Raw genomic sequence first — 18647 nt, 5'->3', positions numbered from 1 at the left:
AAGCCCACCCCCTAGAATCATACCTCTAGCAAGGACACACTTAGTTCTTCCTAAACAGTCTGCCAACATAACCAGTCAAATATGTCAGCATATGGGGACCATTCTCATTGAAACTGTCACTGAGAAGTATTCCATTTTATTTATTGACAAACATCCCAAAACATTGAGTTTTCAGTCTTAATGGAATGAAAATGTTGCAACTGAGCAGAGGTTTTTTTTTTCCTCCCTTTAATTTGAGACATTACTCATGTGACTGTATGATTAAGGAGGTCTGTAATCCCACCACTTAGGAACTTGAGGCAGGAGAATGACAATGAGTTTTAGACCTGGCCTCCATGGGCATCTGCACATATGTATGTATAGCCTTAGAAATACACATAATTAAACTATTATTTCTTTTTTCTTAAGCTTTATAGTTATTTTTAAATCATGTGTTATCGTTTTCAAAAGAAATGTGTGTTAGGGGCTGGAGAGATGTCTCTGGTTAAGAACACTTGCTGCTCTTCTAAGGAACATTGGTTCAGTTCCTAATGTTGACTTTCAACCATCTATAACTCCAGTTTCACAGACTCCAATATCCTTTTTTTTCCCTCCAAGACAGGTTTCTCTGTGTAATCTGTGTAGCCTTAACTGTCCTGGAACTCAGAGATCATCCTGCCTCTGTGTGGATTAAAGGCGTGTGCTACTGCCCAACTCAAGATGTCTTTGAAAGTCAGTCAAAGTTCAGAATTCCATCAGTGAGGTGTTTTCTCACCTGGTTAATTACAGTATAATGCAAGAGTTGAAAGAAGGGACATGGGCTGTATGAGAGCCAGTTACATTTTAAGTTTTAATTACAATACGTAAGAGATCCATTAAACAAAAATGCTTCTGCTCTGCAGACCCCTTGCCCAAGGACAGATAGTTCCTGAAATGCTGGAGGCTACTGTTTATGGGAGTTAACAAACCACACAGTTTCAGTACCCTAAACAAGTTTGTTTGACCCATCTGTACCGGATGTGTTTGATCACATGTGGGCAGGTGGTTCACAGGCAGGACACACATCAAGATATATACCTGTCCGTGATTGGATGTAGGCCAGAGGTATGTCTGGATGAACGTGATGGGAAATGCGATGAATTATGGGTTTTTCTTAAGCCCTTGCCTTACCTGATTCTGGGCCATTATTTCCCAGGAACATGAGTATGTACCGGGCCAGAGCCCATCCACCTGGCTAGTATTTAATTAAAGCTTCCTTCAAATTTGGCTTGAAACCATGGTAGTGGTTTTATTCTCTAATAGTGGGATTCATGGCTGAAGAGGAGGCTGAGTGGTTAGGAGCACTTGCTGCCCTGGGGGGAACCAAGTTTGGTTCTCAGCACCCACAGTGGACAGCTCACAACTTCTTCTAATTAGCTAGATGACATGGTGCCCTCTTCTGGCCTCCTCAGGCACTTCATTCAGGTGCACATACTAGTGGTTCTCAACTTGGGGGTCGAAGTTCCCTTGGGAATAAGATAACGTCAGATATCCTATTATCAGATATTACATTACGATTCATAACAGTAACCAACTTACAGTTGTGAGTTAGCAATCAAAATTTTATGGTTGAGCCGGGCGGTGGTGGCGCACGCCTCTAATCCCAGCACTCGGGAGGCAGAGGCAGGCGGATCTCTGTGAGTTCGAGACCAGCCTGGTCTACAGAGCTAGTTCCAGGACAGGCTCCAAAGCCACAGAGAAACTCTGTCTCGAAAAAAAAAAAAAAAATTTATGGTTGAGGATCACTACATGAGGAACTGTATAAAAGGACTGAAGCACTAGGAAGGCTGAGAACCACTGATATACATATGTACACATTTTAGTTATGATAAAAATATTCACTTAGAGCAAGGAGTTTGCACCTTCCAAAAATCTAGAGCATAATTAGTCTTTGAATCAAAGCTTCCTAATACAGATGGTTGAATCATGTGAAGCAGAGTTCAGTTACAGGATAAACCCATATATGTATTAGGTGGTGTTCTAGACATGAATCTCCCTAACTAGAGTCTTCTAGAATCTGTTTTGGATTTGGTAGAGGTTGGTTTCGTTTGAGACGGGGCCTCATGTAGTCTAAACTAGTCTCAGACTTGTTGTGTAGCTAATACTTTCTGATCCTCCTGCCTCCACACCCCATTTTCTGGGATTACAGGTATGTGCCACTATGCCCTGTCTTATGCAGTCCTGAGGCGCAAAGACCCCCTGTGGTTGCTAAACAAGGGTTGTACTAACTGAGCTGCATCCCAGCCCTTGTAGCATGTGCTTGTTGGGCATTTCTCCGGGGACCCCCTAGGTAGGATAGTTGTGCTGCCGTACTTTCATCTGTGTACAAGTGCTCTTCTTTACCTTGTGTTTGCTGGCCCAAGTACTCGCAGGACCATGAAAGGGAGGTACTACTAACCTAACTGGGGTGGCGAGAGAATGAAGTAAAAATGAACACACAGATGCACAGAAAAGTTGTTTGTTCAGTGCACTGAACTAATGAAAAAAACCTCAACACTCCAGAAGATCGGGGTGTTTATTACATGCGGCTGAACAGAATGGCAGCGTTTCTGCTATACAAGGGGATCATGGAGGCATGTTTAGCTAATCGTGGTAGGAACCGTCTCTTCAGGGGAGCAGTCTTCAAGCTGAAAATTCAGGGGAATAGCTGTGGTATACATTTTTTGGACATGATGGCAACATTCGTACTCAGACCCCTGAGTAAGGCTTTGCCATCCCTCTGAGCCTCACTGGGACTGAAGAGACAGACAGCTCTGCCCCTTTCTCATGGGTCCTTGGCTAGGGCCTGTGACATGCTCGTGTCAGCAGTTCACACTCAGGGCTTCCTGCACTCCTTCCCTGAAGGGACTTCTCCAGCTTTCACAGTTCCTTCCCTTTTGGGTACAGTAATGAATTCTTTAAGGTGGAAGATAGAGAGGTGGCTCAGCAGTTAAGAGCATTTGCTGTTCTTGCAGAGGACTTGGGTTCCATTCCCAGCACCCACATGGCAGTATACAGCAATCTATTTCCTCCTATTCCAATAGGTCCAGTGGCCTCTGGGCCTTGCAAGCATATGCACTAGTACATGCAGGCAGAACACTTTATAACATTTAAAAATTAATGCCAGGCATGGTGGTTCACTCCTTCAATTCCAGCATTCAGGAGGCAGAGGAGGCAGATCTCTGTGAGTTTGAAGCCAGCCTGGTCTACAAACCAAGTTCCCACTGTTACACAGAGAAACTCTCTCTTGAAAAACCTCTATAAATATGAAGGCGTAAGTCACAAACAATGCCACACCAGTTTGGAATTATGATTAATAGGGTGGTATTTATTTAAAGGGGAAAAAACTTACAGATAACCGTCCCATACAACAGCCCTCTGCGCAATCAGGAAGGAGACTAGTCGCCAGAAACGGAGCAGGAAGTGAAGAGAATGAGAAGGGAAGTAGCCGCTTTTTTAAAGGGAGAGAGACCACGCCCCAATGGGCTGGTATCTCAGCGGCTATAGGCTGGAGGAGCGGAAGGACCTCCCGCAACACCTCCCCCTTTTGTTTAAGTAAGAGAGTTCTAAACCTACTATGAAATTATATGCAATAAGTACAAATATCCTATTCTAACTAGCTTAGGTCTTGTATAATAAATAACTTGGCGCAGGAGATCGGGGTCTGATTCCCCGACGGGGACCCCCCCAAAAATAAATAAATAACTTGGCCAAGTCATGAGAGAAAAGTAACTACATTTATATAGTCTTCAACCCCATCGAAGATCTGAGAAGGGAAATGATGTTACCTGGGTAATTAGGAAGTTCAGTAAAACAACTTCCAAAACATGCAACAAATCACAGAGACAACTAGCTACCTGGGCAATCACCCAAAGTCACGTTTGCAGCGTTGAAGCAACCAACTTTGGCTAAGGCCTAACATAACTGACATACCATTTTCAAAGACAAGCAACTTTTCAAAACTACCTTACCCTGTCTTGGCAGGATATGACAGTCCTGTTTTATCCATTGATGCACGCTCTGTATCTCTGTCAGTGGTTGAGGTATGGGCATTTCTTTGCCCAAAGGCCAGTTCTGCCAAAAAGAAAGGCTCCAGGTGGAGTGTCTTTGGTGCTCAACATTCTCTCGGGAATAGAGCGGTATTGCCAGGAGCAATTGTGTCTCACTATCACGAAACTCTGAGTTAGATTAAAGGCCATTTTCTACAGCTCTTTGAAGAGGTTGAAGATTATCTATCTATACTGAGTATAATCTCTATATATCTAAAGAACCTGATTAGTCTAATTATAAATGACAAACTTAGATGACTATTAATCTATATAATTCTCAATATCTAACTTAAAGACTAAGACAATAAACAACTGTGTAACAAATGAGGATAATGATCTCCAAATATAAACACTGTACAAATATACATTGCAATATGGTAAATATATATCAATATACAAACATTATATAAGTATCTTAATCAGAGGTAGAAATGTACACTGCAATATGGTAGATATATACTATATATATATATATATCAATACAATATATGTCAATACATAAAAAATGTTTAAACAGGTAGAAACATGCATGCATACAATAGTCAATATAATTTAACTTTGTATCAATATACAAGAATCGATACCAATATATTTGTCTAAAAACAGTAACTCACAATTATAAATCTATTATCCCATCATCCCTCTTTTTTTTCTTTTTTTTTCAAAATGATCCCTGAGCTTATAAAATTCCTCCCCCAACCTCCCAACCCCTAAATGATGTCCCTAAACCCAGGGGCAAACTTTACTGGGAGAGGGGACATCGTCCTCTAGAATTACTTCCAGCTGTCATGGGGGCGACGTTCTTTCTGGGGGATCCTGTGAAAGTAAAATGATGGTTAAATTTCAAGATCAATGTCTTTTAAAATTGCAAATAGTCTCTGAGTATTTTGTGGAGGTCTGGCCAGAATGTTGTACAAGATGTGCACCATTTCAGCTAACCAAGTTGGGATCATCTTGTGCAGCTGGTACCCAAAACAGGTCTTGTAGTAGCGCTATCAGTATCATGACGTCATATCAACCAGGTAGAGTTGTTGTTGTGAGGCCCCATCTTCTTCCTGGAAACTTCAAATGTCACTTCAGGAAAAACTCCTTGTTCATTGTGAAAAACTTAAACATTAATCATATAGACATATATAGACATACATATATATATTCAATGAAAGGCATGATAGATATATTCAATGAAAAGTATGATAGATATGAAGAAAAGCAAAGATGTTTTCTAAACTCATATTTCTTTCTGTCCCATATCATGGCTCTTGACATGAGACAGAAACTCTGGGTTTTTCTCTTACTAACAGGCTTGGAATTGGAGAGGGACTGAGCCAGAGTCCAACTTCAAAACCAGTTCTACATATTTATAAAGAAATGTTTAATAAGACATATATATATATAATTAATACTTACAAAATGTGTTCATCCATCAGTAATTAAATATTCAGGGTCCCTTAATTTCTTTGAACCGAAGAGAACAAGAAGGGAAGTAGCCGCTTTTTTAAAGGGAAAGAGACCATGCCCCAATGGGCTGGTATCTCAGCGGCTATAGGCTGGAGGAGCGGAAGGACCTCCCACAACATAAATAAATAACCCTAACACAGAAGCAGCAGCCACAGTGGCTGAAAGCTAGAGGTCAAGGACAGTAGACAGCATAGGAGGTAGCCCTGGGTTCTCAGGGAAAGAGTACTCTATAGTCCTGAGCTCCTGTGGCTTCCTTTCTGCTACACAAAGGGATCCAGCTTGTTTTGCGATTTGTTTCCTAATGTGTCTGAGCCTCTGGGGTTGACTTCACGCCCCCTCTCTCTACTCTTCCAGCCCTCACTCACATTGTTTCAAATGGTGCACGAGACAACTGAAACTACAGCAGCCTCTCAATACCTGTTATAGTTTACCCAACACCATAGAATCCTATCTCCATTCTTGCATAATAAACCCTTCAGAGCACACTGACCTGTTTTTGAGTGAACACTTTATTATCAGGCAGGAGACAAAGATCAAATGCTGGAACTGGGGACAGCTGTTAAGAGCATTTGCTTCCAAGCACTCAAGTATCAGTTGACAACCATCTGTAGTTATGATTCCAGGCGATCTGATGCCCTCTCTCCTCCACCGGCACCAGGTATGTATGGGCAGGCAAAACACCCATGGAAATTTTTAAAAGTTGTTTTAGTTTTAAGGGAGCAATGAAAGATTTGTTAACAAAGGTTGGAACAAAGTAAACATTGGCTAATGATTAGTGGACAGACAATAGTCAAGTAGGTGTACAGAAAGCAACTATTACTTGTAGACAGCGGGGAGAGAAGGAAAAATAGAACAACATACTTGCAGCCACAGCTGAGCTCCTGACCCTTCCAAGGAACCCATTTACCACAGGAACAGGAATATACAGGCCTATTGGAAGGGAGACAGTGGGGTTGTCAGATACCACAGGGGACATGCAATGCAGTGAATGGCTTAATAAATGTCCTGTACTTTATGGCAATTGGAAAGAGTTGCAGGCTGGCACAGCCATGTATTCCAAGAAATCTTTATAAGGGAGAGCATAATGTGAGGGGCCAGCTGGCTGGTTCTGAGGACAGAAAGGTGAGCATCAAGGGGTTTTTCATGAACCACGGTACAATGAATGAGAAAGAGAAACAGCACCCAGAAAGAAAGTGCTTGTATGTTTCTACTTGACAATCTGATACTGAACCTTAGGGCAAAGCAGAAACACAGGTTTGGGAGCTGGAGAGATGGCTCAGTGGCTAAAAGCACAGCCCGCTCTTTCAGAGGTCCTGGGTTCAATTCTCAGCCACCAGACAGTGTCTCACAACCATCTCTTATGGAAACTGAGCTATGGAAAAGCCATGTTTTTGTTTAAAAAAAAATCATCCAGATTTTTCGAGAATGAGTATGAATTTTTTAAGCCAACTGTGGAGAGGAGAAAGCTCTTCTTTAGCCGGGCGATGGTGGCACACGCCTTTAATCCCAGCACTCGGGAGGCAGAGGCAGGAGGATCTCTGTGAGTGTGAGTTCGAGACCAGCCTGGTCTACAAGAGCTAGTCCAGGACAGGCTCCAAAGCCACAGCGAAACTCTGTCTCGAAAAACCAAGAAAAAGAAAGAAAGCTCTTCTTTAACTTCTTCCTCCAGTTTCTGAAATAATATTAGGAAATTTGATCCCAGGAAAGACCACTTCTACGACTGAGAAGAGCAAAATTTGGTGAGAGTAAAGCAGTTTTCCTACAGCTCCTCCCCAGTAAGTAGCCAGGGTAGAGAATTTTCCTCTCGTAAGAGGCATTGCTATTTGGAGTAACTGAAAAATTTCTGAGGAATTTAGAATTTATTCTGTATGATTCTGAAAAGCGAATGTACATAAAGCCTGTTTTGGCTCATTCCAAGAGGGAAGCGTTCAAGCTAATGGGCAAGTGCCACGGGAGGAAAAGAACCATAAAAATGAAACGCAAACTCGAAACTGCAGCTGGTTCTGCTAATAAAATAGAGCGTCAGTAGCAATGTTTTCAGTACAGAGTTGTTTCGGCTCGAAGTAGTCGGGGTCACACGGGTGTTTTCTGTACCTCTAGGTCAAGCTAAGAAGCCCACGAACGTGTGACAGCCAGAGTCTTCTCTGCTGTTTCTATCACTAGATCATATCCGAAAAGCAGCGCTCTCAGCTGAGAACACTACAAATCCCATCGTGCCTCTCCAGCTGAGGTGGGCGGGTCCTTGATGCACGTGGGTGGCTCTGACCAATAACGACTGTCGTTACAGCAAACAGTTTGACCGCGTTTGTAAAAGGCCGCAACAGGCAAAGAGAGAGGCGGCGAGGGCGGTCGCCATCGAGAGGTCCCTAGAGGTGCGAGACAGGTAAGGGAGCCCCCTGTGTGCGAGGCTGTGCATCGGCCGGGCACAGCTGGGGGTGGGAATCAAGCGGAGAATGTGTTCTCGAAATTGCGTGTCGGGGTAGTTACACTTCTGTTGGGGGCCTCACTTGGCACCGGAAGTGAGTGTCGTGCGGAGGATGCCGGGATGCAGGACGCATGGGAAATGCGTTTTGCAGACGGATGGTCCCGGAAGCGGCGCTTAGGCGCGCGCTCCTAAACACGGTGGGACTGAGGCCCGGACTCTGGGATCTGACAGCAACCCACCTGATTCCCACACTCAGTGAAGTCTTGCGAGCTTTGACACTTCGCTCCAATCTGACAGTCTCATTCCTAAATAGCGCCTCCACAGATCCCGTCAGTGAATGCGCTACTCCAGCAGTTCCTTCTCACCTGGGGAGCGCTAAACACGTCCCAAACCAGCGTCCCACACACCGATCTGCATCTGGGTGGCTTCAGGGCGAAACCCACCTAGTTCCTGGGTTCCCTTTGCCAGCTCCAGGCGATGTTCATCCTCTTTGTAAAGAGAATCGACCATCCCGAGACCCTTCAGGTTTCCAGCGCAGCTTCTTCACAAGTCGCGTTCCTTGTGTATCCTTTAAAGACAGATAGTCTGCAAGCCGGGCTCGGTTGCGCTGCCTGTCATCCCAGCACTCGGGAGACAGAGGCAAGAGGATCTCGAGTTCGAGGACAGCTAGGCTAGGTCGCAGACCCTACCCCCCACGTTTTCCCCCTTCCTCAACACTAGCTGGGCGTGGTGGCGCATGCTTTTATCCCAACGTTCTGCCTGAGACCGGCGGGTCTGTTGAGTTCAAGGCTAGCCTGGTCTAGGAAAACCTCTGTCTCAGAAAGAAAAAAGAAGAAAACTCTAATGAGTCGTAGTAGTACATGTTTTAAAATTCAAATAGTAAAAAATGAAATATAAATCTCCATTTCCCAGGTCACAGATCACTGCTGAGACAATAGACAACTATACTGTGTCCTTTCTTTTTTTTAAAAAACAACAACAACAAAATGTGTGTGTGTGTGTGTGTGTGTGTGTTTCAGTATGCCAAAGGGGTTGGTTTCTCTGGAAATAGAGTTATTGTTTTCTTTTGTTTTTGTTTTTGCTTTTTTCAAGACAGGGTTTCTCTGTGGTTTTGGAGCCTGTCCTGGAACTAGCTCTTGTAGACCCGGCTGGTCTTGAACTCACAGAGATCCGCCTGCCTCTGCCTCCCAAGTGCTGGGATTAAAGGCGTGCGCCACCACTGCCCGGCTGGAAATAGAGTTATAGGAAGTTGTACGCCCCCTGATGTGGGTGCTGGTGACCAAACTTGGGTCCTCTAGAAGCAGTACATGCTCTTAACCACAGAACCATCTCTCCAGCCGCCCCCCCCATTAAGTTTTTTTTCTTTTTAAAACAAAACATAGCATACCCAAAGCACTACCCTTTTTACGCTCCACAGCATGTGTTGGTTGATACATGTTCATTACACAGATATAATAACTTTTAGTGGTTTTACAGTATCCCGTTACCTAGTTACACTGTACTTAGTTCTTTACTGAAAGTTCTCTTCCTGTTCCGCAGTTAGGAAATCTCACAGAGGATCTCTGTGATTTGGAGGCCAGCCTGGTCCACATATTGACTTGAAGAACAGCTCAGGTGTACATAGTGAAACCCTATCTCAAAAAGCAGAGTAGGGGCTGGAAGGATGTCACAGTGGTTAAGAGTGCATCTTGGAGAGGGTCTGAGTTCAATTCCCAGCACCCATGTCTAGTAGCTCACAACTACCTCTAACTGCAGTTCCAAGGGTATCCAGTGAATCTGTCCTCCAGAATGCCTGTACTCATGACATAGCCTGACACAGGCACACATGGACATGTGATTAAAAGTAAAAATGAAAGTATATACATACAAATTATGATATCTTAGAAGTGAAATTGTTAAAGCAAAGTGTTTATTATTACATATTTTGATTTACATCCTTTCCAACAGAATGGTGAGATATATATACACACTAACAATGTAACAATGAGTACTTTACATTCTATATATAAGTACTTTGCTAAAATTTTACTTTCGGGTTTATTTGTGTGACTTACAGTGCTAGGGATTAAATCCAGGGCCTTCAGCATGCTGGGAAGTACCTCGTTTCCAGGCTTGTAACTCCTATAGAGTCCTTTCCATATAAAGTCCTAACTCTTCTAAAGCTCTTTTCTGGTGACTTTTTTTCCTCCCTAAGAGGGGATTTCTGTTCTGGAACTCACTTTGTAGACCAGGCTGGCCTTGAACTCACAAGATGGCTTTTATTTATTTGTTTGTTTGTTTGTTTATTTGTTTGTTTGTTTGTTATGTACACAGTATTCTGTCTTCTGCAGGCCAGAAGAGGGCACAAGACCCCATTACAGATGGTTGTAAGCCACCATGTGATTGCTTGGAATTGAACTCAGGACCTTTGGAAGAGCAGGCAATGCTCTTAACCTCTGAGCCATCTCTCCAGCTCCGCTTTTTTTTTTTTTTAATTTTAATTGGTACGAGGGACTGAAACTAGAAGCCTCCAGGTAAACACTCTGTGATTAAACTATATCTCAGCCCTTGCTTTAAAAAAAGTTTTTTTTAACATTTATTCATGTACATGAGTGTCTGTATACCACCACCCAGATACCTGGTGCCCTTAGAAGTGAAAAGGCATTGGATCCCTTAGAGCAGGAATTAGAGATGGTCATGAGCAACCATGTGGGTCCTGGCAACTGAACCCAGTTTCTCTGCTATTAACCCCTGAGCCATCTCACTGGCCTCTCCACCACCTTTTTTTCTCAAAAGATTTGCTTATTTTTATTTTATGTGCTTGAATTTTTGTTTACATGTATGTCTATTCATCCCTTCAGAGACCAGAAGAAAGAATTAGACCTCTGGAGCTGAACTTACAGGCAGTTCTGAGTAGCCATGTGGGCACTGGGAACTAAACCCAAGTCCTCTGTAAGAGCAACAAGTGTTCTTAATCACTGAGCCATCTGCAGATCTCTCTTTTTCTCTTTATGTCTTTAGCATTTGAATTTCATTGTCCCTCTCTTTTATAAGATAGTAATAGTTTTATTGAAATGCTGTACACATAGAATCAACCTTTTAAAAAATATTACAACTCAAGAGATCTTGTAAATTCTACAGAATTGAAAAACATTTCATAGAGTTGTATAATATCTTTTATCATCTCAAAAGAAACCATCACTACTAAATCCCTTCTCCACCCAGCCCTGTACCATTAGACTCTTTTTCCTATTCTGAATGTTTCATTCATGGAATCATACAATATATGATCTTCTATACTTAGCTCCTTTCATGCAGATACTATTTACAGTGGCTAATCGTGAGAAATCTTGCTCAATATACATATTCAGTAGTCTGCAAATAACACTACAGCGGATACCATATGATGCCCACTGTAGTCAGATGACTTTAAGGGAGAAGACTATGCAGATACAGAAATCTTAGGTTATCTGTGGGAATAGTGAGGGTACACCTCCTTTGGAAAAGGCTTTTCAGGTCTGAAAATGTTCAGTGTTCAGAGGAGATAGGCATGTTTACTGTGTTTGAACATTATACATTGTTTACATTTATTGAAATATATAACCCAGCATTGTGGTCCATGCTTGTAATCCTGTCACATAGGAGACTGAAGCAAGAGGATTATCAAGAGTTCGAGGCCTGCCTGGGATACATAATAAGTTCCAGGTCACAGAGTAAAACCCTAACTTAAAAAAATAAAAGAAGGAACTGGGAGGTGGTTGCACACACCTTTAATCTCAGTACTCAGGGAGTCAAATGCAGGCAGATCTCTGTGAGTTCGAGGCCAGCCTGGTCTACAGAGTGAGTTTCAGGACAGCTAGAGATACACAGAGAAACCCTGTCTCGAAAAAGCCAGCAAAGCAAAAACAAAACCAAAAGGAACAGGTGGTGGTGGTACACACCCTTCATTCCGCCAGTCGCAAGACAGAGGCAGGTGGATCTTTGTGAGTTCAAGGCCAGCCTTGTGAGCAGAGCTAGTTCCAGGACACTCAGGACTGTTAAGCAGAGAAACCCAGTCTTGGGGGGAAAATGTGGACAAACAAACATGACCTACCAATACACTGAAATACTGTATTAAATAAAGATTTGCAGGAATTAGAATAATAGCTCAGCAGTTAAAAGTGCTTGCTGCTCTTCAGAGGACAAGAGTTTGGTTCCCAGCACTCGTATAAGGAAGCTTTTTAACTGCATGTAACTCCAGCTCCAGAGGATCCCATACCTTCTTCTGGCCTCCATAGGCATCTGCATTCACATGTGCATATACTCATACAGACAGATACACAATACAAATAAATCTCTGGAAACATTTTAATTAGTTGGGTATGCTACCTCATGCCTTTAATCAGGAGGCAGAGGAAAGTGAATCTCATTATTTCCAGGAGTTTCAAGCCAGCCAGGGCTACATAGTGAGACCCTGTCCCAGAAACAAGGCAAAAAGACTGCGCACAAGCTAATACAAATATGCATGTGTATGTGTATTTATAAAATTAGTTCTCTATGATTTTTATGTAGAATTGGCAGTATGTTATACAATCTGATTTGCCCCTAGTTTTTTTAAAAAAAGAATCACAAGAAGATTATTTCTTTTTCTTTTAATAAAAAAGCATCGGGGGCTGGAGAGATGACTCAGTGGTTAAGAGCACAGGCTGCTCTTCCAGAGGTCCTGAGTTCAATTCCCAGCAACCCACATGGTGGCTCACAACCATCTGTATTGAGATCTGGTGCCCTTTTCTGGAGGCAGAATGTTGTATACATAATAAATAAATAAATCTTTTTTAAAAAGCATTAGCTGGGTGATGGTGGCACGCCTTTAATCCCAACACTTGGGAGGCAGAGGCAGAGGCAGGTGGATCTGTGAGTTTGAGGCCAACCTGGTCTGCAAGAGCTAGTTGCAGGGCAGCTAGGACTGTTACACAGAGAAACCCTGACTCGGTGAGGAGGAGGGAGAAAAGAAAAGAAAAGAAGGTTCTTATGGTGAAGTTCCTGCCTTGCAATATGAGGACCTAAATTCTGATCCGCAGAACACACATAGAGTCAGGCACAGAGGTGCATACCCGTATTCCCAGTGCTTGGGAGGCAGAGCCAAGAGGATCCCTGGGGTTTGCGTGGCAATCAGTCTAGACAAAATGGTGAGTTCCAGGTTCAGTAAAAGACTGTTTCAAAAAATGAGGCGTAAGGCTGGAGAGATAGTTCAGTGGTAAAGAGTATTTGTTGTTCTTGCAGAGGACCAGGGTTCAGTTTCCAGAACACACATGGTAGCTCACAATAATCTGTAACTCCAGTTCCAGGGGATCTGATGAATTTTTCTGGCATTAAAGGCAGTGGTGGCTCATGCCTTTAATCCCAGCACTCAGGAAGGCAGAGGCATGTGGATCTCTCTGAGTTCAAGACCAGCCTAGTCTACAAAGTGAGTTCCAGGACAGCCAGGGATACACATAGAAACCCTGTCTCGAAAAACAAAATAAAACAAAGAATTCAGTGAAAAATAAGAATACATAAGGGACTCAAAGATATTATGTGTTACATTAGGGAAGATGAGTGACCAGTTCTATACTGTAAATTCTAGTGCTCTGTCAGCCCTGTATAATGGCATTATTATTGCTATATTACTTTCTTGTTAGAAGTATAAACTGTTAATTTTCATAGCAGTATCTGACATGTATTTCTCAAATAATTGTTAAACATTGGGCTGTAGATCCTCTGAGGCCTTTTACTTGAGCTGGTGTTCTGCTCTGAGGACTGCCCACTACTTCACGTAGGCCATGTGTGTGCTCTACTGCTGAGCGGTCCCGGCCCTGTTAGAAATGGCCCTTGCCTATTTCTAAGTAGAAGGAACCATCTTTGTCATATGACAGTTGTCTTCTCTTGTTTTGCTTTAGGCTGCCAAGATCTCTATCTAGAGGAGCTGGAATCTGACTGGAACCCTGAGCCAGAGCTTTGCCAGGGGGAAACAGAATGTCTGCATTGTTACAGCAAACAAAGATCAGCCTCCAGAAGATTTAGGCAGGGCACATCTCAGTGCACGTGGGCATGCCTGTCAGTGCCGTCTGATCATCACAGACTAATGGGACACACTTGGGGTCTCATGGACACAGGTGCCACTGTTCTCCGGGCGTCCTGGCAGCGGGTACAGGTAGGATTGGAAAGGATTGGGCCGGGTTCTGGAGGACCAGTAAAAGGGAAGTAACCCATCTTCCCTGCGCTCTGGTCTTTTCTTAGTGAGACAGGTTCTCATGTAGCCCAGGTAGCCTTGAACTCCTTTGTAACTGAGGATGACACTGGATTCATATTCCTCTTGTCTACCTCCTCAGTACTGGGGTACAGGCATCTCCAGTTAATGCAGTGCTGAAGCAGCTCTCCGGTCCCAACAATAAGGAGGCTAAGGCAGGAGACTGGAAGAATTTGAGACTAGCCTGGGCTACTGCCTTAGTTAGGGTTACTATTTCTGCAAAAAGCAAGCTGGAGAAAATGGGGTTTATTTGGCTTACACTTCCATATCACTGTTCATTCATCAAAGGAAGTCAGGACAGAAACTCAAACAGGGCAGGAACCTGGAGGCAGGAGCTGAGGCAGAAGCCATGGAAGAGTGCTGTTTACTCCTCCTCCTCCTCCTCTTCCTCCTCCTCCTCCTCCTCTTCCTCCTCCTCCTCCTCTTCCTCCTCCTCCTCCTCTTCCTCCTCCTCCTCCTCCTCCTCCTCCTCCTCCTCCTCTTCTTCTTCTTCTTCTTCTTCTTCTTCTTCTTCTTCTTTTCTTCTTCTTTTCTTCTTCTTCTTTTTTTTTTTTGTGTTTCAAGACAGGGTTTCTCTGTAGCTTTAGAGCCAGTCCTGAGTCCTGGAACTAGCTCTTGTACGCCAGGCTGGCCTCGAACTCACAAAGATCCACCTGTCTCTGCTGGGATTAAAAGTGTGTCACCACCTGGCTCAGCCTGTTTTCTGACCACCAGCCCAGGGATAGCATCACCCACAATGGTCCAGGCCCTTCCCCATCATCAATCACAAATTAAGAAAATGCCCAGCCTTATAAAGTCATTCTTTCAATTGAGGGTCCCTCCTTTCAAGTAACTCTAGATTGTGTCAAGTGGAAAATACCAAGCACAGCTATATTTTGTTGTTTTTTTTTTTTTTTGAGGTGGGGGCTTTTTGAGACAGGGTTTCTCTGTGTATCTCTGACTGAGTTGGAACTCACTCTGTAGACCAGGCTGGCCTTGAACTCACAAAGATCTGCCTGCCTCTTCCTCCCTGAGTGCTGGGATTAAAGGTGTGCGCCATATAATCGCCCAACTCACAGCTACATTTTTTTTTTTTTGTTTTTTGAGACAGGGTTTCTCTGTGGTTTTGGAGCCTGTCCTGGAATCACAGCTACATTTTTACAAACTAATCTGAGCTACAAAGTGAGACTCAATGTCAAAAATAAATAAATAGAAATCCCTCCCTCTCTTTTTCTCTCTCTCTCTCAACTTTAACTTTGTGTAAATGTGTTCTCCTTTCTCTCTAGGGGCTGTGAACAATGGAACCAAACTCTCAGAGGACTAAAGTCCCAGCTTTCTTATCTGACTTGGGGAAGGCCACATTGAGGGGAATCAGGAAGTGTCCCCGTTGTGGTACGTACAATGGAACCCGTGGATTGAGCTGTAAGAACAAGACATGTGGAACCATATTTCGCTATGGTGCCCGGAAGCAGCCTAGTATTGAAGCTGTCAAAATCATCACAGGCTCTGATTTACAGGTGTACTCTGTGCGGCAAAGAGACCGGGGCCCTGACTACCGATGCTTTGTGGAGCTAGGTGTTTCCGAGACGACAATCCAGACAGTGGATGGGACAATCATCACTCAGCTGAGCTCTGGCCGGTGTTATGTCCCCTCATGTTTGAAAGCTGCCACTCAAGGCATCGTGGAAAACCAGTGTCAGCACATCAAGCTAGCAGTAAACTGCCAGGCAGAGGCCACTCCTCTGACGCTGAAGAGTTCAGTTCTGAATGCTATACAGGCCTCCCCAGAAACCAAACAGAGCATCTGGCAGTTGGCCACAGAACCTACGGGTCCCCTGGTTCAGAGAGTCACTAAAAACATCATGGTAGTGAAATGCAAGGCGAGCCCAAAGCACAGCTTGGGCTATTTGCACACGTCCTTCATGCAGAAAATCAGCTCCAGAAGCTTGTCAGAGCGCCGCTTCTTCTGCTCCTGCCAGACTCTGAAGTCACACAAGGCCAGCGTTCCCAAGGCTGAGGCAGCCCCGCGGTGCATCCACTTCTTTGCTTGTCTCTGTGCCTTTGCCAGTGATGAAACGTTGGCTCAGGAATTCTCGGACTTCCTAAATTCTGATGCCAGCGGTAGGTGGGGAGATCGACAGTTATTCCGTGTTTATAAAATGGCAGTGAAAGCGTGCCATGCTGCCTTTGGAACTTGTCCTAATAGCCTTTAATTTCAGGTGCTAGACAGTACAGATAAAAAGCACTCCTTTTTTTAGTGTATGTGTGTGTTATGTGTGTACAGTGGCACACATGTACGTATCTTAGGACAACTCTGTGATGTCAGTTCTCTCCTTCCACCGTTACAAGGGCTCCAGGAATTGAACTCAGGTCCAAATGGCGATACTTCTTCTGTCTACTGAGCCATCTCACCAGTGCTTCTTTTTTGAAAACACAGCTACAACAGAGCCAAAGTGTAGACAGGTGGAGGTGGCACATACCATTAATCCCAGTGCTCAAGAGACATGCTATACAGGCCTCCCCAGAAACCAAACAGACCATCTGGCAGTTGGCCACAGAACCTACGGGTCCCCTGGTTCAGAGAGTCACTAAAAACATCATGGTAGTGAAATAGCCCAGATCTCTGTGAGTTCAAGGACAACCTGGTCTACAGAGCAAGTTTCAGGACAGCCAGGGCTACACAGAGAAACCTTGTCTTGAAAAAAAAACCCTCAAAAAAATAAAAATAAAACATAGTGTTTTGCTAAAGTAACACAGATGCCCTCAAACTCAATCCTCTTGCCTCCCCTACATGCTGGGATTATAGGCCATAGCCACCACTCCTGACTAGTGTTCCTTCTCTGAATTCCAGCCAGCACAGCACAGGCATAAAAGTTTGATTGGATAGTTGAAACTGTTGATAACGAGAGATGAACATTTTTGTTGAGACAATGAATCTAGCAAAGTGTGTGTGCGCGCGCTCACACATGCTGGACGTGGACCTCAGAGCCTCATACACTCCAAGCAAGTGCTCTGCACCCAAGCCACTTTCCCATTCCTGAATAGAACACAGTGTTTGGGAGAGTTCTCTCAAGTAATTAATTTTACATCAGGCAACTGGTCTTTCCTGTTTGTTTGTTTTTGTTTTTTAGTTAGGATCCCATACTTTCTCTTAGATGTAGTAATTCAGAAACTTTTCTTTTTAAGGTCTTAAAGATATAATTGTGCCCCAGTTAGGCTGCCACTCAGAATCGTCTGTCTCAGCTTGTGAATCTGCTGCCTCTAAGCCACGGAAGAGGAAGAAGGATGAAGTATCTGGTGAGACAGTTTTACTTATTTCTTTGGTATTTGGAGATTGTCTTCTGTCTTTCATAGAATCTGAGGAATTATGAGAAAGGACTCTTGTTCTTTTGTTTTTGTTTTTCAAGATAGGGTGTCTCTGTATAGACCTGGCTGTCCTTGAACTCACAGAGATCCGCGGGCCTCTGCCTCCTGAGTGCTGGGATTAAAGGCTTGAGCCACCGCCACCTGTCTTAGATGCTTTAGATTATTATAAAATCAATCTTTATAATTTTACAGAATTTAATATGGTATTTTATTTTATGTGTATCTTACCTGTATGTGTACACATGCATGTATGTATGTTCACCTATGTTTGTGTACCGTGTCTGTATCTGGTACCTGAGGAGGCCAAAGAATATGGAATCCCCTGGAACTGGAGTCACAAGAGGTGTGAGCCACCATGCAGGTGTTGGGACCTAACCCCAACTGGTTTCTCTGCAAGAACAGCCAGTGCTCTTAGCTGCTCATCCATTGCTCTAGGCCCAGGTTTGCAGACTTCTTTTAAGATTATTTTTTTTGTCTGGGCTGGATTGGTAGCTTAGTGGTAAAGGCTCTTGCTATCAAGCCTGAGAACCTGCGTAATCGAGATCAATCCCTGGGACCCATGTGATGGAACAAAAAAGCTAATTCCCATAAATTATCCTCTGACCTCTACATGTGCCCTGTGGCATACCCATAAACACACATACAAAAATAGATAAAAATACTGAGGGCTGGAGAGATGGCTCCGCAGTTAAGAACACTGACTGCTCTGGAAGACCCACATGGCAGCTTACAACTCTCTGTAACTCCAGTTCCAAGGGTTCTGACATCTTCACAAAGATGTACATAAAGGCAAAGACAGCAGTCCATGTAAAATAAAAATAATCTTTAAAAATCAATCAAAATTTAACAAAAAATGTAACACTGTGTGTGTGTGTTCTTGAGTGAAGGTTGGTTCTCTCCTTCTACTGTGTGGCTCCCAGGAATTGAACTCGGATCTTTAGGTTTGACAACATGTACCTTTCTCCACTGAGCCATCTTACTGACCTGCAGATTTTGCCTGGAAAGTTGAGTGATAGGTTGGGACCTACATTTTTGAGACAGAGTCTCACATGACTGAGTCTAACTTTGAATTTACTGTGTAGCTTTAACTCTTGATCCTCATGCCTTTTCTTCCCACCTGCTAAGG

The 18647-nt window shown here is 43.6% G+C and overlaps 1 protein-coding gene across 7 annotated transcripts in view; it reads left to right on the top strand.

The window, feature by feature from the left end:
- The first annotated feature begins 7792 nt into the window (after positions 1-7792).
- C8H2orf42 (chromosome 8 C2orf42 homolog) overlaps positions 7793-18647 on the top strand; it is a 44038-nt gene continuing 33183 nt past the window's right edge. The window contains exons 1-5 of one of the 7 annotated variants that reach the window (XM_075983602.1): positions 7793-7887; positions 10260-10442; positions 13827-14080; positions 15442-16276; positions 17342-17452. In XM_075983602.1, coding sequence (XP_075839717.1) covers positions 15454-16276; positions 17342-17452 — 934 coding nt within the window. In that variant the 5' untranslated portion in view covers positions 7793-7887; positions 10260-10442; positions 13827-14080; positions 15442-15453. Of the gene's footprint in view, positions 7888-8078; positions 8605-10259; positions 10443-13826; positions 14081-15441; positions 16277-17341; positions 17453-18647 lie in introns of those variants that run through there. The other 6 variants (XM_075983598.1, XM_075983599.1, XM_075983600.1 and 3 more) reach the window with 6 other exon arrangements.

This window comes from Microtus pennsylvanicus, chromosome 8, assembly GCF_037038515.1.
Source record: "Microtus pennsylvanicus isolate mMicPen1 chromosome 8, mMicPen1.hap1, whole genome shotgun sequence".
Taxonomy (NCBI): domain Eukaryota; kingdom Metazoa; phylum Chordata; class Mammalia; order Rodentia; family Cricetidae; genus Microtus; species Microtus pennsylvanicus.
The sequence above is the reverse complement of the archived record's forward strand: the minus strand, read 5'-3'. Positions and strand labels throughout refer to the sequence as shown.